General features: G+C 39.5%; 1 protein-coding gene across 4 annotated transcripts in view; it reads right to left on the bottom strand.

Moving 5' to 3' along the window:
- SLC4A4 (solute carrier family 4 member 4) overlaps positions 1 to 27185 on the bottom strand; it is a 345711-nt gene that overhangs the window by 118412 nt on the left and 200114 nt on the right. For all 4 annotated transcript variants that reach the window (XM_032334538.1, XM_032334539.1, XM_032334536.1 and 1 more), the window contains exon 8: positions 187 to 344. In XM_032334538.1, coding sequence (XP_032190429.1) covers positions 187 to 344 — 158 coding nt within the window. The remainder of the gene's footprint in view (positions 1 to 186; positions 345 to 27185) is intronic.

Raw genomic sequence — 27185 nt, 5'->3', positions numbered from 1 at the left:
CCCATGCTGGATGTAGAGATCACTTAAAATAAATAAACTTTAAAAATATATATATATCTGTGAGAATAAATCATTATTTCAGATCAAACCTTTCCAAGATGCGTGCTCTGGATGCATCCTTGATTCTACAGCCAAAACCACTCTGTAAGCACATAGTAGACCCCAGCAGGTCAGGCAGGAGCTTACCGTGTGGGCACAGGGACCTCAGTCAGGGCGCCCAGCATGACCGCCTGCTGGAGCCGAACAAAGGCAATGAAAGGAGTATCCAAGAAGTCAACCTCCCCAACAAGCACATTGGAGGCCTCTGCATCACGTGGCAGTTTTTTCATGAACTTATTCTTCAGCTGCATGGGAAGAGCCAAGAAAACACAATTTATTTCCAGAGAAGGGAACAAAAACAGATACTCCATATATCACCCAAGGCAATTCCTTTATATGAGTCTACACACAACAGGCTCTAGCTAGCCATTTTTCTACTACATTTAACCCTTCTATTATATAAACATTACTCTGTACTTTGGATTCAAAAAATATTGAAGGTGTAATCACATGGCTTACACCTAAAACTACATTTACGTATAAAACTATTTATTTATTTATTCACTTGCTCAATAAGTGAGAGTCTACTATGTAAGTTGAGAGTCTACTATGAGCCAGGCATTGATCTAACCCCCACGAATACAGGGATAGATCAACAAATTCTCTCTTCCTTGGGTCATATTCTAACAGAAGAGAAATAAAGTATTATTTAAAGTAGTGATAAGTGCTAAGAAGGAAAAATAAAACAGGCTGGAAGGTACTATTTTAGACAGGATAGTCAGGGAAAGCCTCTGAAGAAGTACATTTTACACTGGATTGAGGGGACAAGCCATGCAGTGATCTGCTCAAAGAGTATTCTAGGCAAAGAGAACTGCAAGTGCAAAGGCTCGAGGCAGAAAAGAGCTTGGCAGACAGGTAGAGGAAGAGGTGAGTGCGGGGGGTAGTTAAAGGAGCAAAGAAGAGAAAACAGCAGCAAACGAAATATTGCACGGGTGTGGGGGACAGGTGGTAAGAGCCTTGACGGCCACTTGGGAAGTTTTAGGTGGGACTTGCCTACTAAAAACCCAGGTGGAAAGGTAAAGTTGCAAGACGTACATTTAGAAGATATTACCAGATAAAGAGAATTTAGGACTATGAGACAGGATGACACAACCTTGAGTGTGAGTGTAGATAGAGAAGAGGGATGAGACCTAAACACTGGGCCACTTTATCTTTTATAGGAATGGGAGGAAATCTCAGCAGAGGACACCCCCAAAGAGCAGCCAGTCAGGTCAGAGGAAAACCAGGATACACCAACTATCAGGTGAAGAAAGGGCTTGATGAAGAAAGTATAGCCGCTGAGTCACGGGCTGCTGAAAGTTCAAATAAGATGAGAACTAAGAATGGATGAATGAATTCATCAAGATGGCGGTGCTGGGTGATCTTGACAAGAGCAGTTACGGTGGACACAAGAGTGCCCGGTGAAGAACAGGAAGTGAAGAAGTGGAGACAGGCAGTAGAGAGAATTATTTCGAGAAATATTGCTACCAAGAAAAGGCAAGGAATAGGAAAGTAGGTAAAGGAAAACATAAAATAGAGAATTTCTTCTTAATGGCAAGTGTGCTAACACTTCGGAATGTTAATGAGACAGATTACTGCTGCAGGAGATACAGGGGACAACCAAAGAAGTAGTTCAAGTAACCTTGAACTGAGCAAGAACTGAGAAGTAAGCTGAGGAGGAAGGGGGCGATGGTAGGTGGAAATTTGAGGAGGGGGTAAAAGTATAAAGAGATTTTTCTCAGGGAATAAAGGTTGCTTCTTATGGTCACTTGGAAAGCTTAACTTACAGGTGCTATTTGTCCCTTTCCTGGGCTTCCTCAAGTTCCACTTAGAACAGGCCTGTTCAAGCACTCTTCAGTGAATGGGAAACACCTTCCACAGCTCAAGGAAGACATTTCAACAATCGTGGAAGATGGAGATAAAAATTTTGCAGGGCCATATGAAAGGCATAGATTTCTGATATATACTAATCATCAATATAAAGGCCCTTCCCTTAGGTCAAACGTTACCAGTGAACTCAGTACTTTTTGCCATGAATACTGCTGAGATGGCAGACATGGTCCAATCTCCCCCATTAATAAAAAGGTTACCGTAAAAAAAAAAAAGTTATAGGGGTTATAATAACAATTTCCATTTATAGAGGTTTTTTCCCTTTCTCTCTCTCTCTTTTGTTTTTGTTTTTTGTTTTGTTTTGTTTTGTTTTGTTTTGGTAAGCTCCACACCCAATGTGGGGCTTGAACGTAGGACCCTGATATCAAGACTCAAATGCTCTACCTACTGAGCCACCCAGGCACCCCCATATGCAGAGTTATTAACTGGAGAAAATAAGTGACATTAGAAGTAATCCCTAAAACTCCATCACCCTCATTAGCATTTTTACAGAATTTTTTAAATTTGGTAGTTCATCTAAGAAGCAAGTTATGAGGCAAAAAGCAAGGACATCAGGGCTAATAATTTAGTGGAACCAAATAAACACAAAGAAAAAGCAAAGGCAAGATATTTAGATGTTAGGAACATGACTACTTCTAAGAAGTAAGGGAATTTTCCAAAGTTTATACCATTAGTCCTCCAAGAAATGTTAATATTTAAAAAAAAAAAAAACTATTTGAGTCTATAAATAGTGAAAGAGCAGCAGTCATGGGAAGGGTCTAAAAAACATCAAATTGCCAAAACTGTTATTATCACCTAAGGAAGCTGCAATAACGAATTGTTTTCCAAAACACAGAGTAGAGTACAGGGTACAGCTAAGTGGCGCAAATGCCTAACAAAATATCATTCTTAGAATAATCTTCCTTGGGTTCTTTCCAGAGAGTTCCCACTACGAACAGCTTCGTAATAATCTGATTTTATTTCCCATCTCTCCGGCACACTCTTTGCTCTGTCTAATTAGGCAGGTAATCTGATAATCTTATTCAGTTTATGTAGACTCCCACATTCATTATAAAAACTTTCCTTTCCACATTTCTACCTTTTCTAAACATCCTTCTACCTCCTCTAAACATCTAAGTATAAGCCATTTAACTATCTCAACCCCACTTTCTTGGGAACTCTGGAAGTACTCACTTCTGAATCATACTTTTGAAAGTTTAAATCTTTTCCCCCAATTTCCTGAGGGTGAGAATAATTTATCCCCCATTGTACTGGGCAACTACACTGCACATAACTCAGCTGTAATAAATATTATGAATGGAAAGAATGAGCTCTGTAGCACTAAAAATCAGACCAAAATCCATCAAATGCCCAGGAAGGTTAGTTTCCCAAGTCTCACTCTAGAACCTATGTCCAGATCTGTCACTAATTAACTACCTGACTCAGAACACATGAAGAATAGCCCACAGTCAATTATATTCCTCTACAGAATGTCTTAGAGTGCTATGCTACATTTAATGAGATTATCATCCCCATATTGGAAAAATAGGAGTATATTTTTAAGGCCAAAGGAAGTAAACTATATTCTACATGTTCTAAAGAGATGTAGTTCTAAAGACATGTTCCTTTAGATCAGCAGATCTCAAACTGTGTTTGTGAAATGCTAGTGTTCTCAGAGAAACTAACAGCTTTTCTAAAATAAACACATATGGTATCTGAGGTACCTCAGAACTCAGCCCCCAAGTGGCTCTTTGCTATCTACACACACTCTCTGGGTGAGTTCATCAAAGCTCATGCTTTTAAACACCTTCTATATGCTGATGACTCACATATTTATATCTTCAGCCAGGACCTTCTCCCTGAACTCCAGACCTAGAACATCTCCACCTGGATGTCTAATAAGCATTTCAAACTTCACTCATCCAAAAACTGAGCCCACCCAACAGTCTCCTCAAACTGGCTCTTCCTGCAGTCTTCCTCATCTGGCTAATGGCAACCATCCTTTCATTGCTCAGGCCAAGACCTTACTGTCATCTTAGAACTTACCTTCCTCTCACACACCATGCCCATTCTACCAGCAAATCCTATCGAATCCACGTTCAAAGTATATCCAGAATCTGATCATTTCTCACCACCTCCACTGCCTCTATCCTCGTCCACTATCATCTGCCACAATCATCTCTCTCTCCAGGATACTAGCACTGGCTTCCTGGCTGGATTATCTGCTTCTGATCTTGCCTCCAGTCTATTCACCAAAGTAGCCAGAGCAGTCAAATCAGGAGTCAGATCTTGCCATTCTGCTTCTCAAAGTCATTTCACTAAGAGGGAAGGCAATGCTGTGAGGATAAGTCACGACCTCAGCATCACCTGGCTTCTCTGCAATCTGACCTTATTTCCTCCTGCTCTCCTCCAGTCTTCTGCATGCCCACCACTCCAGATTCCATGTCCTCCCTCAGACATGCCAGGTACGCTCTAACCTCAGGGCCTTTACACCTGCTGTTGCTTCTGAATGTAATGTCTTGGAAGAAACATAGCTTCCTCCTTCACTTTCTTTGGATCTTTATTTAAAAGTCACCTTTCATCAGTGAATCTCCCCCAGGCACATTAGTTAAAATATCAACTTCCTTCTCCCCACAGATTCTTTTCACTCCTTTTCCCTACTTTATTTTTTCCTTCTTTGTACTTATCACAAACATGCCATGTTTTAGCTATTATCTTTACTACTTGCCACCCCACTAGAAAGTAAGTCATGAAGGGAGAAATATCCATTTATTTTGTTCAGTGTTGTACCTTTAATGCCTTAAAGAGTGCCTGAAGAGAAAGGCTGAATAAATATCTGTTGACCAAATGAAAGGTGGTTATTATTTCTGCTCTTCCCAATAAGCTGTCCAAATGCCTCCCTTAAAGGTTCTAGACATAACCCCCCTGACCAGGCCATCTAAATGGACAAAAGGCCTGAATATTGCCAATCTTAGAAGATTCCTCCCCTGATAACAGTGATTGATCCAAAGGATGGATATGTGACTCAGGCAGGAACCAGACCCTTTTGGTTAATTAGTATTTTACTTGTATAAAGATCAACATTTTTCCTTTCACTTGAGGTTGTTCCCCTCCATGTTGAAAGAGCCTGTCACAGACTGTCCACACTAGGAGAGAATGAGGTCAACACCCAAAAGGAAGTAGATGAAAGCAAGAGAGAAAAACAGATGACAAGAGAGATTTCTGAGTCCCAAGTCCCAGGCCCTGAGGTCCTGCAGCTTCTCCATTCTGTGAACTCATCAAGAATTCTTACTTATTGCATAAGCCAGAAAATTCCATGTTGGGTTTAAATTAATTTGAGGTGATTTCTGTCTACTGAAGAGTCCAGACCCTTTGAAAAAAAATGTATTTGTCAAATATATTTGAGGAATATAAGTCAATTAAGATTAAATGTTTCTATACTCCAGATAGTCTCAGAGCCTTGAATATGCCTATAAGCCTAGGAATGCTTTATCTCCTACTCGGAGATATATAAGGCATATTATGATATGAAAACATTTTTTTAAAGATTTTATTTATTTGTTTGACAGAGAGATCACAAGTAGGCAGAGAGACAGACGGGGGGGAGGGGAGAGAAGCAGGCTCCCTGCTGAGCAGAGAGCCCGATGCAGGACTCGATCCCAGGACCCAGGAATCATGTCCTGAGATGAAGGCAGAGGCTTAACCCACTGAGCCACCCAGGTGCCCCTGAAAACATTTTAAAATGCTATTTTGGACAAATTTTCTCACTTCCCATTTAAATCCACTCTAAATTCCATTTAATTCTCTTCAAACTTTATGGATTCCTATAATGCTTAAACCCTGGTAGTGGGCACTGCAGAGAAGAGACACACCCTACTCTAAGAAAAAGTCATAAACATTGAACAAAAAGGTAAAGAATAACCAGAAACTAAAAGAACAAGAGCAAATAATGAAAGAAAGAGCAGAATCCAGGGCTTTCAAATCAGGTTGAAAATCACCCAATAAACTCATCTGGATTGAATTCCAAAGATAAAGTTTGGCATTCCTTTCCTATATATCACTAGTTGCTTCTCCAAGGGATACACAGCCTGGATTTTATGCAAGGTCAACTATGAGAACACACACGGTGAATACGAATTCCTTTTACCAAACTTGATCTCAACGAAATTGATTTCAAATGGAACACCACCAGTTCTGTGAATCCAGCCAGATGTGTGCATTTCGGATTCCTTTTATACTAGTTTGTATTCTTTCTTCCAGAGTAAGATCTTGCTATGAATACTCAGAAGTATATGGCTTGTCCTCTGCCACACATGTTCATTTTAATACTTTCTTGTACTTCCTTACTTTCTGAGTGGTGTTCTAAGACTCAGGGATCACAGTATTAGCATGCCAAGAAACTAGAGATTATGATTGGACAAAGCAGAACAAGTGGACTGATTATGAAAGAGATAGGTTACTTGGGATGATAGCTCTGTGAGATAACATCAAAGTTACTCGCACAAGTGATATGCATCATATATAGCTAATTGAAAAGTCAATCTTCTTACTCTACTCAGGTCCTAGATTCTCCTGCCCTCTTCTGTGAAGGTAATTTTTAGGTTTTCTATATGGGACCCATTACTAAGTAATGGCCAACCAACCATAAAGTGACTGGGATGACCATTTGATTAACACTGTGTTCTCCTAGCCTCCTTACTTTCACCCTCTGACCAACAGCATCACCTGATAAGTATTCCCAAGCACTTAGTCATTTAAACCCTACCTCTTTTGTCTGCCATTAATTAGCATATTTTAAAATGAGTGCATCAGCTATGAAGTGTCACTTTTAACCAGGAATATTCATGGTTTATCATCTGAATCTGATTTATTAGAATGGATCCTATGGGCTGTTTGATGTTCTTACTATAAGTGATGTTCTAAAAATCATATAAACTTGAGGATTCTTTCTCATTATTTTTACAAAGCTTATACCTACTGCTACCGCATTCTATGCATTCTCTTTTTTTCTCAATAAGTTTAATTTTCCAATCTGTATTTATTCTCAGTTCATCCTGCTTAATGATTCATGTCTACATGCGAACATCCACCTGCTTTCCTTGGGAAAGAGGTTTTTCCTGGCTTTCTTATTGGTGTACCTTCCTATCTTTTCTTCCTCTTAGCTTATCTTTTCTTCTTCCTGCTGATTCCCCTCCTTCCACTCTCTCTGAAAATTGATAGCTCTTATTCCTTCCCAAACAAACTCATCTGCTAAGCTCACTATAGATCACTCTGGAACTATATCCTTCCACTGCAAAGAAATATTCTGTGGTAAAGTAGGGTCACCATACCTATCAGTTTCTTCATGACAGTCCCAGTTTACCCCATTTCCTGATATAATTGCTATTGCCTTCTTTCATTCTCAAAAGTGTCTTGTGCTAAAAAAAAAAAAAAAATTATATGGTCACCCTATATTTTAATCTCATTGAGGCTGACTCTTGAGTGGTGCCTCAGATAATGGCTTTGGAGAATAAATGCATGCTATGGAACCTTTAGGATTCAAGGAACTCAAAAGTATGAGAGAACGCCTAGGTCAAACAGCAACTTAGTAAATTATTTATGCTACTTGAGTATAAATTTATTCATTTACTATATGCAAACAATATTAACTGGTAGGGTAGGAAAAAAGTGCTCTTTCACTCACAAGAGTGAGATGATTCTGCTTCTGTCCCCTCCCTCTCTCTACACCTTGAGGGGGAACATGGCCAATTTGATGGAGTAGAGTTTGACAAATTCATTGGTACTTTTTTCTACTGGGAAGGTTACAGTGCCTTGAAGACAAGAAGCAAGTGTTTTCTCTTACAGAAAGACAAGTGAATGGATTTAAAAAGATAGCAAGAGAGAGACCTGACATCTTTATCCCTGTGGCTGGTTAGGTAAGGAGACTCAGAACCTGTTTCATAGGCTCAACTATATTTCTCTATCATAACACATGTCTCTTAAGTCTATGAATCCCAGGATTTAGAGTCTGTGTGGGTGGTTGTAGGCCTGGAGCTGTGTATTTAGTGAACTAAAAATGTCCAACCTAAAAAAAAATGTTTCTAAGAGAAACACTTTCAGCTATGGTAAACTAGCTTGCATCACACCAACCCTTCCAGCAAGAAAAACTGCAGAATTTTTGTAATCTGCTTAAAGGCATCAGAAAGTTATTGTGACATTAAAAACTTGAGGAAACAATATCCCTGAAAAAGAAAACTGCATAAAGGTGAGACTAACTTCAGCTCTGATTTTCTTCTAAAGGCATCCTATGATTTCTAGGTAGCTGCAGAGCTCCAAAAATTGAGCCTTCAGCAGTTTCAAAGTAATGTACAAACATGCCAGGCATTCAGCTGGGACCTCTAAAGGACAAGATCCAAGGCTTAAGAGCAAACTAGTAATAGACCAATCCACATAGAGACTGAAACCCAGCTTCCAATCAGCTCAATTCCAGAATGAATTTTAGGGTGAACTGTCCCTCACCTAAATGCCAGCCAAAAGCAAAAGTATCATCCTGAGTATCAAATTATCTCTACTATGTACATATTATATCTGACAGTCAATCAGAATTACTAGGCATACTAGCAGATAAAATCAAATGACTGGGACCAAAGAGAAAGAAAAATCAGAAACATAGGAGAGCTACAGATTGTAATTACCAGACACATTTTGAAACAACAGTAATATTTTAAAATGTTGATTACAATATAGAGAATTTCAGCAGAATCATTTTTAAATCAAAGTAGATTTCTTGAAGATTAAAAGATACATTATTGACTTATTAAAGTCAATATTACTCATAATATAAAAATATGACATATTAAAATTTATAGGATATAGCTAAACATGTAGATTGGGTAAAATTCATGTCCTTAAATGAAAATATTACAAAAGAAGAAAATCCAAAGCTTGATGATATGAATATATATCTCAAGAAGTAAGAATACAAAATGAAACCCAAAGAAGGTATAAAGAAGAAAATAATAAAAATAAGGAAAGAAATCATGACAAAGCAAGCAAATATGCCATTCTGGTCATGTTTTATTTCATAATCTGAGTAACAGTTATACATATGTGCACATGTGAAAAATCATCAAGTAATGACTTATAAATGTCTGTATATGTAAATCATACACATATATTCTACTGTAATAAAATATGTATACTACAATGAGTTTCTTAATAAATAAACTATGATTTCATTGCAAATCTGGCTTACATATAGTTCTCCCTTGACAGAAAATCCTTAAAGGAAATCAAGGACAGTGAAAAACTTATACCATATTCCACAGCCCTAATTCATAAAGGCTTTTGTAAAGATTGGAAGAGATAAGAGATAAAATACCTAGCAAGATATAAAGAAAATGTGGGACTCACTCCTTCTCCATTCTTTTTGGTTTTTCCAACATGGAAAGTAAATCTCCCTACTCTCTTCACTCTTCCTATCTTGCATATCAGGGATACCCCCTAACTGTATTATGTCTGAAGTGATATATGCCCACCTTTATTTTCCAATAGTATATAAACCATTAATAGCCCACTATTTAACATTAATATAATATAACCTAATCAAGTATACTGTCCTCAGGTTAAAACTAGCTTCCAACAGTGTTAGCATGAAGAAGCAAACCATCACAAGGCTACTCACCTTGTGAAAATGAATCCCTGGAATAACTTTTGAAATATGTTTGACCTACCAAGAACTATGTGTATTGCTTGGAGTACTCAAACTCTGGGAATCCTGGAGTAATGGCTGGAAACCAGTGCAGTGCCTACAGCTGGCTTCTACGGTTAGTTGACTGTTCCTATCTCCCACCCTCCTCACTACTTTCCGGCAGCCCTCTTGATCCACATACAAAGAAGAGAGCTGATCCAAAATAGTCAAATTCTAAGTCAAGTAGCCTATACCAGCTTTCCCCCCAGGTATGGGGAAAACAGCTATTCTCACCAAAAGCTCTATTCTGGCCTTTCTTCATAGTTGGGGGCTCCCAGTGTAAATGCAGGCCTACTCTTGTGCTCCAAATTCAAGGAGCTTGTTTTGTTTCTATGCTCTTCACAGCTACCAAGATGAGGCAGAAGGCTCCGCCTAGTTCACCAGGGTTGTACTTTGGGGTTTGCAGCCAAAGGTTCAGCCAGTAATAAAAGGATTCGTAGCCTTTGTTTTTCTGTGTACACATTTCCCTTGATGATCTTCTAAAGAGAATGCTGGACAGAGGAAAAGGGTTTGGTGTTTCTGAATAGCCTAGACAAACACCATCTCTTCAACATATCCCAGCACTCTATTCCTAAATCTCCTTTCTTTCTCGTTGTGTGGTTGCCTAACTAGGAAATGGCAGAAGGAGGAAAACAGTAAGAATCACTGTTTCATAAGCGTAAACAGGTATTGCTTTTGATTTCAAGACCACATAAGAAAAAAGCATTTTCTATGGTGAGTGCTGTGAAGTGTGTAAACCTGGCAATTCACAGACCTGTACCCCTGGGACTAATAATATATTATATGTCAATAAAAAATTTTAAAAAAAAAATTTTAAAGAAAAAGCATCTTAAAATGTTTCTGTTACAAAAATATATCCTTTACTCATCCCTTAAGTTAATTTGTGGGACTTCTTTGGTAAACAAACAGAACTAATGGAATAATTTCTATACACATTTTTTGTTTACTTTTTAATGGAAGCTCTGATTGCCCTTTAGGTTATCTTCAAGCTGTGATTTAGAAGAATATTTCCAAAGGTTAAATTTAATAACCACTGCCTGAGAGTCCAAGAGGCCTAATAATAAATAGATAGACAGACTAAATAAATAAATAAATAAATAGGTGCTATTGCTTGACCACCTACAGAATCCAAAATCTAGGCAATCACTTATAATGTTATTAGTAGTGAACATTTATGACATGATCTGAGATTTCCAGAGTATATAAAATAAATATGAAAGAGTACAAACAAAGTCATTAACTCAGACAAGGTGCCAGAAGGCTCTGTGGCTACATGTTTTTACTTTTTGAACACTCTTCTCCTTTTGTTTATTCCATTTTCAAAAATATAAAATGAAAACAGTCCCCTGAGGGTGAAAATTTGATTTTCTGATTTTTCCTTCCAAATATAGACATCTTACCACCATTAATGCAAATGATTCTGCAAAGCAGCACATTCACAAATGGCTATTAAACTAAATATAACATTAAGTACAATCCATTAGTTCTGATTTCCTAAATAGGATGAAATTTCAAGTACTGACCTAGTTTAAAATCAACTTGTCAAAATCTCTAGTCACATTTTCTTATGTCTTACATCATTAAAAAATCATACTGTCAATACGCTTATAGCTATTTACAGTATTTGAAATACTTTCACAATTACTAGCTTACTTGAATTCTTATAGCAAGCTTATGAGAAATATATTATTAAACCATTTTCCCGGTGAAAGAAGATGAATTTCAAGAAAGTGAAGGGACTTAAAAAGGAAACTGCATAAAATTCATGCAGCTAAATGGCCAAGCCAGGACATGAATTCTAACTTTTAATGCTCTGTTCACTTCACTACACTGTGAAACCCTTAAATTTCTGATGAATATATTTTGCTACCTAAAATTTAGAAGATAGGGCTCTGAAATCTCTAAACCTCTTACACAGGGACTCTTGGATGGCTAAGTCCATTAAGCGGCTGACTTCAGCTCAAGTCATGATCCCAGGATCAAGTCCTGCATCAGGCTCCTTGCTTAGCAGAGAGCCCGATTCTCCCTCTGTCTGTTGTTCCCCCTGCTGTGCAGCCTTTCTCTCTCTCTGACAAATAAATAAAATATTTAATAAATAAAAAAATAAAATAAGAAAATAAACCTCTTACAAAGAAAATCAATGTCAAGCATCTATAATAGCTTGGGCTCTGTACAGATAATCTTTATTATTTTTTTAAGATTTTATTTATTTGACAGAGGGAGACATAGCGGGGAGCCTGATGTGGGGCTCGATCCCAGGACCCTGGGATCATGACCTGAGCCAAAAGCAGAGGCTTAACTACTGAGCCACCCAAGCACCCCTCTGTACAGATAATCTTTAAAAATTTTAATTAGGCACACTATAAAACATTTAACATGATTTAATTACTTAAAATAAAATGGATCAGAGAAAGGGAGACAAGGCAGGAAACTCAAATATGGGGAACAGCACCTTAAAAAGTATTTAAAGTAAATCAAGAATCTGTAATCTCCAGGTGGTACTTGGGTTAGGTAATGTTTTTAGAAGTTAATTTTCCTCTTTTATTGTTGTGTCATGAATTCTACTGTACATATAAGCAGGTCACCTGCTCCATGCATTAAGGAAGGAGACCTGAAATACTCATTAATCTACTTGAGGAAAAATGCCCTTTGCCTGGATTCCTGCCCTCCCTGCCCTGTCCCTTTGATGCTAAATACAACTTATGCTTCCAAACTCTAGCCAAGAACGGTAAGGAGAGTAAGCTTGACCTTGAGGCACCCAACTTTCCCTGACATTGTTCTACCACTGGACCCTAGTCTTCCCTCTGTGATTATAGTTATCACAGTGCATTCAGTCACAGCCAAGTCAATCACTGGGCACTTTTATTAGAAAAGTACCTTTAAAGGGGGGTCTGGGCACCTTGGGCAGCTAAGTCAGTTGAGCATCTGACTCTTGACTCCTGAGTTTGGCTCAGGTCTTACCGGCCATGGTATCAAGCCCCACATCAAGCTCTGCACTCAGTGGGGAGTCTGCTTGTGGGATTCTTTCCCACCGCCCCCCACCACGTGCTCTCTAAATATTTTAAAAAATAAAAATATATTTTTTTTAAAAAATAATTTTATTTTCCTTATATTAAGGAACCACATATTATTCTACTTTGGTCCCCGGTGCCTTATCAGGGCATAGCCTTGCATTAAGTGCTCACTAAACGCCTGTTAAAGGCACAGAATCTAGGTGACCGCACCTGTGTTGTAGTGTCCTTGGACTCCACATAAACACAGGTGAGGACACTGAAGGTCCAGGAAAGGTGCTCCATTGGATGGTAACAAACTTGAAAAAGTCTCTGCAGAAGCAAAGAGCCTTTACTCATTCTAAAACTTGTGAGCATGGGTCAATAAAAAATAATTTTTCTATCAGGGTTGCTTGGTAGCTACCATTCATTGTTTTTTGTTTGTTTTGTTTTGTTTTTAAATCCCTGGTAAAGTGCTTTAAAGTCCTAACCTTTTCTGGGATTTATCAGGAAAATTTTGAAAGGCAGTCCTGCTTTTGGAGAATGGCTGCACACTCAATTCCTTCTAATTTAAAATTTCAAGTCTCTGTTTGATAAAACTGCATTCAAAAAGCACCCTCACCAAGAGGCACACCGACCTTCAATAATGATTTTTAAATTATTAAGAGTAATACTAATGATTACTAACATTTTTTAATCAATAGTTCCTAGCCAGATACCAGACCAGGAACTTTGCATGAGTTACCTTATTAAATTCTCACCACATTTCTATCAGCAAGTTGTTGTTGTCACTATTTACCCATTAGGAGATGAGACGTAGAGATTACACAACCTAAGACTATGAAACTAGAAAAGGCAGAGTAAGGATTCAAACCAAAGTCTGTCTCCAGAGTCCAAGCTTTACCAGGCTAAGCTCAGTGACTGTTTTTTAAATATTTATTTATTTATTTGACAGACAGAGATCACAAGTAGGCAGAGAGGCAGGCAGAGAGAGAGGAGGAAGCAGGATCCCTGCTGAGCAGAGAGCCTGATATGGGGCTGGATCCCAGGACCCTGGGATCATGACCTGAGCCGAAAGCAGAGGCTTTAACCCACTGAGCCACCCAGGCGCCCCTCTCCAGCTGTCTTAAATCCAGGTAGAGAGAAGGAATAAGCTTTGGGGTCAGAGCTTTGAGCAAACCTCAGTCCTTCCTCCTCCTAGTTGTGGAACGAAGGGCAAATGACTTCATTTCTCTAAGCTGAATTCCTCATCTATAAAATGGGGATCATAGGATTAAAAGGAGTAGATGAATGATGTCTGAAAGTGTTCAAGCAGAGTGCTGAGCTAGTAATGGACCCCTCAAAAACATGTTCAAAGGAGGAATATTATGAGACTCTGAACCAAGAGAACATCAGTGGGGATGGGGTGTTGAGAAGAGACTTAAGAAACAGCAAAAGGCAGAGCACAGAGGATTTGCGGAATGCCCGGACAGAAGCAGTGAGGGGAAGTGTTGAGAATGACACCCAACAGGAGAACTATGCTTTTCCCAATGTCCGGTGCTCCCTATCATCAAAAACAAATATTTCACCAATATTGATGAACAAGAAATCCACCACTAAAAATCTGACTGAGCACTAAAAACAACCTGCACCTTAAGTTTCACTTCATCTTAACCTAAGCAACAGAATGGTTAACAATAATTATAATCATGTTAGAGCTTTAGTAACATCCTAGAATATATGGGGAAGAGGTAACTGGCCTAATAAAACTTTTCTCTCCCAAAGGAATAAAGTAAAAGACAGATCCGCCCCATGTTTAATTCAGATAAAATTTTCTGAATTCTAGGAAGAAATCTCTTCCCCAGTTTGTAGCACAGATTTAAATCCATACACCCATCCAGTAGAGTGGTTTTGTAGGCAAGTTAATTCTACCAAGTTTATAGATGCGTGGCTTTTTAACTAGAGAAGGCTGCAGAGATACCTTCCCCAGAATAAGGCTGAAAAATCAGATAAATGGACGGTTGACAAGAACGTAGGAGGATGAGTACAGCTATAGAGTGAAAACAAACATAATTCCTCATGGTAACAAGGCCATTTTATCTGCATTCCCTCAAAATGACACCCTTGTCCTTGAATGACCATGCTTTCAGCAGAAAGGGGAAAAAAAAAATTAAATGCTTTACTTCTAACTCTCACCCTACCTATTAATATCTAAAAAGCAGGATCTGTGTACAGTCTTCCCTCTCCTACCCCCAAAAGAAAGATCCTAAACATAGGGTTTCTTCTGTTCTTTCTGCCCCACGATCTCCAGCTGCCACTGGGAGAGAGGGGCTGCAGAGGGAACAATCAAATGAAGACAAAACAAAAATTAGCATCACAGGGCTAATGACTTCAAGAGAAAATTACAGTTTAAGGGGAAATGTTTCATGTGTATTCTCCTCTGCACACATACAAGACAGCTAATAAAAAAACACAGACTGCTCTTTTAAAAACAAAAAGGTGAGAGGGTGGGATCCTCAGAGGTAATGAAGGCAACTAAGGGTCTAAAGGGAACAGCTCGAGCGACATGGGTGCAGAGTGCTTTTCTTGGGTGGAAGGTGAGAGAACGCAGCCTGCCACCCCCACCGCATGCCCCACGCCACGGCCGCCCATGAGCTGGACAGGCCTCTGCTCTCCGTGCCCCGTGACCCTCAGAGCTGGGGCTTCAGGCTTCGGCCTTCCACTTCTCTGTCCTCACTCACCTCTGCGGTTCCTTTCACCCAGAGCAAGACGGAAGAGCCAGGACTCTTGTCAAAGCACAAAGCAGTGGCTGTAAACTTGGGGTCCCTGGACGGACTCCAGGGAGACCATGGGCACTTTGAAATTATATGCAAGTTTTTGTGCCTACACAGTGACCGTGCATTTCTCTGGTGAAAGCATCCATGATTTCATTACAGACTAAATGGACTGCTGACGTGGAAAATGCATTAGACAGCCTTTAACTTGAAAAGGTACATAATGAAGGCCAAAACTGCTATTCTCTGAGGTTTAGGCCTCCGTGTACAGAGATCATACTGAAAGCTTTTTGCGGTCCAAAGAATGGGGAATTTGTACGAGGAAAAGAGATACTCAGAACACCACAAGGGGGGAAAGGAAGAGCATCCTTCTACGCTAGACGCGCATCACTGGCAAGAACATGCTCCCTAGATGATTCTTGCAGAATCTGGGACACTGAAAGGGACCCCAGAAGGGGCCGATTCTGGCCCTCCTGAGACCCAGAGAAGCTACATATTCATTCAAGGTCACACTCCTACCAGAGCCGCAGGGGCACAAGAGATGCCCTCCCCCAAGCCCCCTGCTTCTGTTCCCTCACTCCACCGGGACAGAAAATAATTACAAGAATCACCCACTAAAATGCTGTTTTTGAGAAGCCACTGAGTGAACGTTGTTAAATATAGCAGTACTTTCCACTTAGCACATCCAATGTGGTGACAAAAATCAGCCTGCTGAACGACCAAGCAGACCTGTCTGGGTGGGGCATTCATATCTGACTGCTTGGAGCCTAGTAAGCGACTGTCAATAAAACGTCCATCTGCAGAGACAACAGAGGTAAAGCACACTATCTACGGACTTCCAAATGACGGCGAGCCGTTCTCTGAGAATTCAACACTGTCAGCTGGGAAACATTTAAACCAGGTCCTTCCAGGGCTGAGATGTACAAGGGACCATATGGCCCCAGCAGAACACTTCAAACAGGCAGCTGTATGGCTATAATTAAATCTGTAGTAGTCATGCTATTATTTATTTAGCAGATTTTTTTTAACGTACTCTCCACTGAGGTCTCTGAGAACAGGCACCAAATTAGAACAATAGAAAATATGGAAGAAGTAGATAAAGAGAATCAAGGGGAGAATAAAATTCTGGCAGAAAAACAGACAACAGCTACGCAAAGTTTCCTTGAGAGGTTCTCCGCTTGCACCTGGTGAGCTCTCAGTAAGTCATGGCCATGTTTCTGACATGAATATTGAGGTTCACTCGCTCCCTTGTTCCCTAGCTTCAGAGCTACGTTCTACCTCTTTCTTTTTTTTTAATTTCCCAATTTTTCCCATTTTTCCCATTTTTCCCAATTTCCCAATTTTCCCAATTTTCCAATTTCTCACATTACTGACATGAATATGGAGGCTCACTCGCTCCCTTGTTCCCTAGTTTCAGGGCTACATTCTACCTCTTTTTTTTTTTTTTTTTGAGTTTTCCATTTTTGAATCCCCATCTTCCATTCGTTTGACATTCACCAAATCATAAAATCCTAAAAGAACTCAAAGACTGTCTAGTCCAATTTCCCAACCAGTGACTTTGGTCCTAACATATAGTCATTTGCTTCTTGTTGAGCATATAGTAAAAGCATTCAATTCAAGAATTACCTCAAATGTCACTGCTGGCCACTCCCCAACTCTCCCATTCTGCTGGCAGAATTCAGACTCCCTTCTCTCTGCTAAGATATCTACCACCCTACATTATTTATGGGTTTATCTCACAGTCTGTAATTAGAACCCCTACAAGGCAGAGACTGTGTCCTCTTCCTTTTTGTAGTCCTGAACCCTAATACAGTGCTTTGTAGAAGGAGGACTTCATAAAAGCTTCATAAGTTAGTGATAAAGCTCTATTTCTTATCTAATTCCTCTTTATATTAAAATAAAAACTACCTCCACAAAACATGTACCCACTATTATATTTTATGCCCATGGCAACAGAGTCAATCTATTCTCTTTCACTCTAAAGTAAACATCACGACTTTCCTACCCCTCAACACTTCTCCTGTCCCAGAGTTCTGGAAATGTTACTTCAATTATTCCCATTAGCTTAGCGCCCAGGAACTCACCACCCTACCTACCATAACTACATCCCCTCCACTGTTTTTGAGTAATGGGCATCTTTGAAAAATGTACTCCTGATTAAAGCCATAAACTTTCTATCCAAATAAGGCAGGATTTTTCATATGTTCTTATTCACTTCATGTTTTGAACTTACATAATTTACCTTCACTCCTGTTAAATTCCTTGTGGTTTCAGGCTGTCAGCACCATTCTCTATCTTGAGTCTAGGATTTAAAATGTAGATAGCTAACCTTGCCAATTTTGTGTCCTCTGAGAATCTGAAAAGTATGCATCAAGCGTTAATCCAAATTGCTAATATATCTGTTGGGGTAGTACAAGCTAAAAAAAAAAAAAATGCCAAGACACTCCATATTTACATGGGTTATGAATGCACATACTTTGAGTATAGTTTTTCTCCAGCTAAAACCACTCTGATGGTCGCACAGCCCTCAGCCATCAAAGTGCTTACCTCATCACAAACTCTAAGGACGCTTACTGCACTCGAGTGGCCGCTCAGAAAAGACATGTGGTCAAAAATGTATTTAAGTTCTTCTATTCCACATACATAACAATGATTTAGATCACAGGCTAGCAAACTTTTTCTTTGAAAGGTCAACTAGTAAATATTTCAGGCTTTGCAGGAAGCATCCATGCCCTGTCACATATTCTATTTTTAAAACTCTAACTCTTCTTAGCTTCACCATTTTGGGGCCACTGGCAGTCTCTGACCCCCGGGCTCTAGTTTGCCAGATGTTATCTCTTCAATTCTGAAGTAAATAGCCTATCGGTGAAGATGAGCATTTGACCAAAAATTAAAATAAGCAATTACTCAATGACGGCTGTAGCAGGTGTCATGATAGAAAAAGCATAATGTGCAATAAAAGCTGATAGCCACGGTCTCTAACCTCGACCAGAGAGTCACCAGAAACTTCCCTGAAGACATGACAAGTACAGAGGAATGAGTGAACACCAGTTGTCCAGGCAAGAAGAGCATTTCAGTCAGAGGAAACAGCAGAGGCAAAGGCCCCGAGGCAGGGGCAGACTGACACCTTAATGGACCTAGAAGAACATGTGTGTGGTTGGAGTACAGTCAGTGAGGGAGAGAACCCTGAAAAATGCCTTTGGCTAGAGAAGTTAGGCAGGATGGCGCCGGGCTATAAAGGCCGTGCTAAGGATTCTGGCTTCATCAAGAAGGCAATGGGCAGCCACCAAAAGTCTTTCTGCCATGAGTGACGCTCGCAGCACTCTCCTTCAGTGCAAAGCCTGCCTTTGTATTTTCTAGGTACCTTCATAGGGCTTCATCGTTTTCTACGTTCTCAGATCTAAAAACCATACTGGTTTATGTGCATGCAAAGTTAGTCCTAACATAACTGCTAATGGCTGGCAAGGAGCTTGTTGCTTTCAGGAAAAAGAGGGAAAAGAGAAAATGCCACCTCTACAAAATTTCACTTGTTTGCTCCTCTGGGAACTATTTTTAAAAAAGAGAGAGAGAGAATCATTCTACCTTAGGATCTATTTTAACAAAAATTAAAAAATACCCCCGTGTTCTATTTTGCTACTTTCTCTTGAATCACTACAAAGTTAAAACTATATCGTTTCACTCATTGTACACGCTCCACTTTCCGTGAGGACTTTGTTTCATAGTTTCTCCTACTGCACTATTCGCAGGGAGACCGAAGGCAGTGGGCAAGCACCTCATCTCTCTACCTGTTGTACTTCACATACGTTATCTTGTTTTATTCTCAAAAGAGCCTGACGTAAGTTTCTACCCACCCCTAAGGCTCAGAGACATTAAGTACATGCACAGGATCACTCAGCTATAAGGAAGAAAGCTACTATTTGAACCGACATCTCTGGGATTATAAAACCCAGATTTTGCTACTACTTCAAGGAACACACATTTCTTACTATCCAGAACATTCTGGTCGGGGGGGGGGGGGGGGGACTACTCTAAGTCTTCTATCCCTTTGATTTAAATTCTTTTTCTCCAAGACCCTCCATATTGAGGTATTACGAACTGGGGATTTAGATCAAGAAGGCACAACTAAAATGAGACAGTCCAACCCACAGCACAGGGTTTAGATCATGAAGACACAGACTAGGGAACATATTAGCACAGGAGCTTATAGTCCCTACTAGAATTTTCAAGAAAAGGAAGACTCTTCTAAAAGCCTTTCATTTTCATTTATTTGGGTTTTTATTTTAATAAAATCTGCATGTTGTCCTACTTTAATACATCTTTTTTTTTTTTAAGATTTTATTTATTTATTTGACAGACAGAGATCACAAGCAGGCAGAGAGGCAGGCAGAGAGAGAAGAGGAAGCAGGCTCCCAGCTGAGCAGAGAGTCCGACGTGGGGCTCGATCCCAGGACTCTGGGATCATGACCTGAGCCGAAGGCAGAGGCTTTAACCCACTGAGCCACCCAGTCACCCCTTTAATACACCTCTTAAAGATGAAAAAATGTAGGAATTTTTAGAAGTATAACTAGAAACCAAAATGTGACATGAATCCAGGGTTCTCAAAAGAATTTGCCACACTCTCCTGAATTAGCAGGACGTCACGTGGGGTCCCACGAAGACATGGGGCATAGGAACAGCACTGCCACCAGCCCCAAGAAAAACCCCTCCGTGGCACAGTTTTACAGAGGCTTTCATGATCCCCTCGTGACAACAGTTGCTCTGTGAGAATCCTGCCCTTAGAAAAAGAGTTTCATAACTATTTTAATTCATAGTGCAGTTGTCATTTTTCTAAACAAGATCTCCCTCTCGGGTGCAGAGTCTGGGGATTCTTTCTAGAGATCATACTTCAACAAGGCAATAAATTATGCACCAAGTTTTTCTTCATATAAAACCACAATATAGAGCCACTTATTGAAATTTCTGGAATTCCCTTCGTTAATTTCTCAGGATCACAAATAAGCGGATACTGAAATGGGCTTTACCCTGGTAAGTTTTGTTTGTGAGATGAGTAATGCAATCAAAACCACCAGGAGAAAAGATCAACGTTTCACTCTGACTGAAAGGTTTTTCGGAAACAAGTCTTCCTAATACATGGGTTCTTTCTTCTTTTCAATAATATACTTGGCTCTTTACCATAATGCTGTCTTGGCAATCTAAATTATAGAAAAATGTATGAGCAAAACAGGACTATAATAATGTATAGAACTTTAAATTCAATAGTAAATCCCACTCAATGATCAATTCGTTCCTAATTTGATATGGGTTACCCTTAATGTCTTGCTAATTTCATACAAAGTGAACTAGCTCATATCTAAAAGTAAAATGTTGAATAGTCCATAATTTAAATGGATGGGAAAACTTAGCAATACCATGTCATCTTGCAACAGAACATCTTTCTGTGCCGACAGCTGTCTTTTTCAAAATGTCCTTGTGCCACACTACATTTTGTTTTAAATAAAGGGCAAAAGAAAAAAAGAAAAAAAAAGATCTGGCGTTTTCTTTAAACTACGTCAATCAGCCAGTTAACTATGTTCCATTGAGCTTTCATTATGAGAAAAAATGTGTGAATGGATTGTAACAAATGAAAGAGCAAACTATATTTGAAATGTTAGCATTTGCATGACTGTCCTAGCTAAAAAAAAAAAAAAAGAAAAAAAGAAATTTTAAATGTACGAGATGGGCAAGCATGAGCATTTCAAGCAACTGGTTCACCTAATGAAACAGTCTATCAGCGATCTTAAGAAATACTAATTTTTCAAGTCACCAAAAAGAAAAGAAATAATACTCTGAGAAGTCACCTTTCTCTGAGAACCTCTCATCCTCATTTTCTCAGCCTTTAAAAAGTTCTCAGGAAAGGGTAAGTGAAAGCTGATTCACCCTTGATTAATCATCATCATTTCCAACATCAACTAACTTACAAGACCGCTGCCTCCCCTGCCCCCATCACCTCCCTTCCCCACACACCATGAGGAAGATAAGACAAACATACATACCAAAAACAATAACAAGTGCATCCATGTGAAATGACATGTAGTAATGCCACATGGTGTCAGAAACCCAAGATAGGAGTAATTAACGTGAGTCAGAATGTTCCAGGATGCATATATGGAAAAGGCAGCACTTGATTTAGGTCCTAACATAAAGGTAGGACTTGGAAATGCAGAGAAGAGACATTGGGGTCCCATGGAAATGTGCATGCAGTAACGACAGCCACAGGAGGACAATCAGGCACATCTCAGCAGCGTGCAGGCAGAGCAGTGGAGTGCAAAAGTTGAGTATGAAACCCCAAAGAGCCAAATTAGCAATGTGAATGTGAAAGGTGAAGAAAGAAATCTGAGATGACATTGACTTCCATCCCACCAAACTCACTGCAAAACCAACCAAAAATTAGAACCAGCAGCGGATTTAAATAACGAAAATGACCGTGATAACGAAAATGTGTATCCTATTTTCAAGTGTTTTATGCAGGTTCCTTTTCACACAGCAGCCCGGTGGAGGAGGCAGCTCAGACCGAATCCCAACAGCTGTATCATGAAACCGGAAACTGAGATTCATGGTGCTTAAGGTTTAAGATGCTTGTTTAAGTCTTCAAAGCTACTCCTAAGATGAACTTCATAAAAAATATTCAATAATAATTGTTCGCCTCTTACAAAAAAAAAAAAAGGACGTTAAACGATGTGTACCTCTCCCGCTTCATGGTCAAGGGGCGAACAGACCTGTGGTGAGAATGAATACTGACCAGTCTGAACGTCAAGGAGTCACCGGGCGTTTGAGCAACGCACAAGTAAGGATCTGTACGTGAAGGGAGTATCCACCGTGGTCCATGGACGAATCAACTAGCTAACTAATCTACTTTTGCTAACTCTACAGGTTAACTCAAACAGTAAAAAAATTTGAAATCTTGTTGTATTTCATGGGGGTGGAGGGAGGATTGGGCTGTTATTTCCAAAAATTCTTAAATCGCAGTATTTTCCATTTATTGGATAAACCAAATTGTTCACTTGCATGGTTAACCTACAGATAGTCACATTCCAATTTACTACCTTTTTCTCCAAAGAAGAGTATTACATTCAGCTAAAGACCTTATGTTCTGTTACTGATGTTCTCTACAATAGAACGATGCTTCTAGAGTCTCTTGTTTCCCTGTGACTGATGGTTCTGGCCCGCACAGTTATCCTGTCTTTCAGGGGACTGCCACACTTTACTGTCAGCGCCAACAGTTTATTTGGTCTCTCCAGCTAGTTAGAAACTCACAAGCTAAGATTACATGTTATATTTTTATTCTAGCGGCCTTCTCTCATTGACATCCCCCAACACCACTTAGGGTCTGGGCACACAACAAACTACTGGTTGAGCCTTTTAATCACTGTGGCAACAGAAACGTTTGGTTACTGTAAGACCCTTAAGAATTTTGTTTCACATTGTTGGTTTAGTTACTAGTAATTCTGGTGATCAGCCTACTCAGCATGGTGTGTGCCTCAAGGACAGATGGAACAGCAGTAACTATCAGTTTGACATCTGTGCCTGGGGACCTAAAAAAGACCGTAACCCAAACAAGCAGCACCCCCTGTACGCATTCAGAGGACAGGCTGCAGGGCCAGAATGCAGCTCTACCACTTAGATGCTATTCAACTTTGGGGAAATTGCTTAATCTCTTTGTGCCTCAGCTTTGCCAATATGTAAAACGGGGCTGAAAATACCAACCCCAATGCATTAGTGTAAGTCAGTGTTTAGCTATATTAGTTCTTGTTAATTACTCTTCATAGAAGAACCGACTCAATGCTATCAGGTGAGCCCCCAAATCAACAATAGTGCAGCTAATTTTGAAGTTCAAAATTACTACAATGGCTCCCTAAACAACGACTCCGTTTTGTTTTGTTTTGTTTTGTTTTGTTTTTGCCTTTTGTACGTGGATGCACAGAACACTGATTAGGCAATAATGTCAGTCTTGTGTAATTAACTACTGTCTTTCAGATTATAGAAAAAAAAATTACTGCTGTTCTTTTATCATGGAGGCAGAGGGGAGAGAAAAGAGGGTTGTCTTCATTTGAGTTCAGTGCGAGGGAGTGAAACCAGACCACTGGTGGTAACACACGGAGAAATCAGGACGCTCTGCTGGTGATTGATAAGGTCATGAGATTCTGTGGAGGCAAATACATCAACCAGCCACTGGATCAATCAGACCAGTGAGCTACAAACGGTGGGGAGCCCTTCTCTTGCTGAAGAAGAGCAAGAAATGCCTCCTCCCATGGAATGGCCTCTTCATCAATCTACTGTGCAGCCATTCCCTGTTGAGAGGGAAATAAAGAAACAGCAAAATCTGCAAATACTCCCCAACATGTAAAGAATGGTTTGATGATTTCTTCATCAGTTATCCCAGACGACGACACTCCTTCAAAGCTCCTAATAAAGCACTTCCACATAAGGTATGAACTTTTCACTGAAGTAACTTTATAGTCTGGATGTAAGTTCACTTAAAATTCTCATGGGGGTGGGGAGTCTGGGAGAGGAAGGAGATGCAGAGCCAAGCTGCAAATGTGTCGAACAGCGCTTCAAAGAGAAAACTTGTCCAACTCTTCTTGCAATGTTCCTTTTTGTTCCAAATGCTGACCAAATGCTGACCACCAGGAAGGGCTCTTGAGATGAAGCCATTCGCGGTTGCCAAGGAAATTCCCACAAAGCCTGAAGGCTTTCTTTGAGAGCTGGGGAACAGCAACACCTTTTAGCAGAAGCAGTAAGAAACATACAGGTGGCCAAGTTCACTGCCGCTGTGCTTTTCACCTCTTTGCCTCAGGAGACAGGAGGAATAGCCCGCCCAGAGATCCAATCAGACCAGGAGAATAAACCCAGTTTTAGCCTCAGTATTTTAAGCTTCTGAAAAAAGCCCCCAAAGTGATCTGGGAGACAGATGCCAGTGACTGAGATTCTTTTCACTTTAGCAACTTGAGTCGCTAAGCTTTTACTGGAGTGAATCATAAGGAAGAAACTCAAATCTGATTGGCATACAGTAACCCCGCAGTGGAGGAGGATTTATTAAAGTGTTTTAGGACACAAATTGGTATAAACTTTTGGGAAGGTAATTGGCAATACACAGTGAGCCAGCAATTCCACTTATAAAAATTTCTCCTCCAGAAATACTCACTAAAGAATGCAAAAAAAAAAAAAAAAAGTTAGAATAAGGTATTTTCTTAAAAGCTTGACTAATAATTGCAAAGAAAATAACTAAATATCTATAACAGAATATCATGTAAATAAAATAGGATTCTTGTGGACTACAGCCTTTGAAAAGAATAAGGTAGATGTCTGTGGCATTGTTCGTTTTTTTTTTTTTAATAAACATATAATGTATTTTTATCCCCAGGGGTAGAAGCCTGTGAATTGCATTGTTAGGTTTTTAAAAATCCAGCTGAAGAACAATATGATCCTATTTGTATGTTATATAAATAAGTATAAAGTTTTTTTATGCATAGAAAAAATCTAGAGGACTCTCCATCAAACTGCTAATAGTGGTTATTTTGAGGTTGAGAATTTGTGAACTTTTACTTTCTATTTTATTCAGATTTGCTTTGTTTGAATTTTTACAGCAATTCTGTATGCTTTGGAAATCAGAAAAAACTAAAGTTTAAAAAAAATATATAGAAAATAACATGTTACTATAGCAGGTTAAGAATGACTCCATGTATATATTTACAATGATTAGAAAGGGTTTTTTAGGGCACTTGGGTGGCTCAATTGGCTGAGCGACTGCTTTGGGCTCGGGTCATGATCCCTGAGTCCCTGGATCTAGTCTCACATTGGACTCCCGGCTCCAGGGGGAGTCTGCTTCTCCCTCTGACCTTATCCCCTCTCATGCTCTCTCTCTCTCTCTCTCAGATAAATTTAAAAAATTTTAAAATCTTAAGAAAGAAAGAAAGAAAGAAAGAAAGAAAGAAAGAAAGAAAGAAAGAAAGGAAGAGTTTTTTAACCAGACCCCTAGGGTTTTTATCATAAGGTATTGCTGTTTTCTGGCTGTGTAACAATTTGTCACTTCCAAGGGGAAAAAAGTCATTTATCTTTTTAATGAAGTCATGGTCAGAAGTAGGTAACATGTGACATGAGAGTAGACATCCATCAAAGATAATTGCGGATGGTATTCCATGACTCTCCTCAATATAGTCCAAGAATATTCATGGTACTGCAATACAGGCAGAACGCTACCTACTGAAAAGAGGATAAAAGGTGCCATCAAATATAAAACATGCCAGTTAGTTATTTAAGACATAAACCTACCACCCCTTTCATTATATGTCCAATCCAGGAATGCCCCAGAGTTGTCCTGAGTGCAATTCTTTCACAGGTACAGGTAAGAGTGGGACCCCCCACACACACACACTGGTGCTCCTTTCTGAACAATAAAGACTAAGACGCTTGTCACTGTTCCTCAGGCTTCCAGGGGAAGTTGTATGAGTCGTGTGCTCTACCCGGGTGCCACACCTGACGTCAGTCCGCAGTAACATCCACAGGAAAACTAGAGGTACAGAAGCAATCACTCAGAAGCTCGGACACACCACTCTTGGTGGCCTATGTCTGGTTCTGGGACCTTACAACATTTTAACATTTTATTAATAATCATAATTTAGTCTAACTAACAGGAAACTTTTTCTTTCTTAAAATACTTGGTGAAATAGAAGAACTTCCTTTACTGACAGGAATAAGATCTTGACGTCTACGGTAAATGTATGAAGAAACAGGCTACCGAGTCTTCACAGCTACCAGTTCAATGTGCTGTGGGGCTCAGCCAATGCTGAATTACAGGAATACCACCAGATGATCCAGCACCCTGGAAAATGCCTCAGCCCTATCACACAGCATCCTCAGTGGACTTTATAAAATGCGAAGCAGTACACACAACTCTCCAGGTAAAACTCCTAAAACAGTGTCTCACTGTACTTAGAATAAAAATGAAAAGGTGGCCCTGTATAATTTCCCTGGCCTCATCTACTACTTCATACCGGCTACCTTTGCTCCAGCCACTCTCGACTTGTTTTTTCTTCTTCCCATTTCTTGGATACACCACATTCATTCCTGTTCCAAGGTTTTACTATTGCTTTTTGCTTAGTCTAGAAGCCTCTTTCCCCTTATCTTCTCCTTTCTGGATAACCCTACCTAAAATAGCTTTTCTGAACCGTATCACATTACCCTGCTATATTTTCAAGATAGTATTTGTGATAATGAGAAATTACTCTACTTATTTGTTTACTTGTTCCTATTCTTTATTGCCCTCCTGTCCTCAAAAGCACGGGAGCTTTATGAGTCAAAAAATTTATGTCTCATTCATCTCTGGAATCCTACCCACCTCTGAGAACATTTTGTAGCACAGGATATATTTTTTGAATGAATGAATGAGTTCAAATCACAGCAGCATACAGTTATGGGGTGACTTAAAATTTCAAATTTATTGCAGCCTCACAGTTACTTAAAGTCATATTTCTAAGTTTCACCAAAAACTCTCCTTTCCTTTACCTGACAATACAAGACATAGCTTACTTTACTTCAGACAGGTTAATCTGTTTTATTTTCAAGCCAACGCAGAACCTGTTTTTAATTGAATGTTAGTCTTCAGATTCAAATAAATGGCTCTCATGAAAATACAGAATTATGAAAATGGGAAAATCCAACTGTCTCAATTTTAAGTGGGACACAGTTTCATGAAATCAGTACATGAGAACTTCAAAAAACACTACTAAT

The sequence above is a fragment of the Mustela erminea genome, chromosome 2, assembly GCF_009829155.1.
Source record: "Mustela erminea isolate mMusErm1 chromosome 2, mMusErm1.Pri, whole genome shotgun sequence".
Taxonomy (NCBI): Eukaryota; Metazoa; Chordata; class Mammalia; order Carnivora; family Mustelidae; genus Mustela; species Mustela erminea.
Note: the sequence above shows the minus strand (reverse complement) of the source record. Positions and strands in the feature narration are given on the sequence as shown.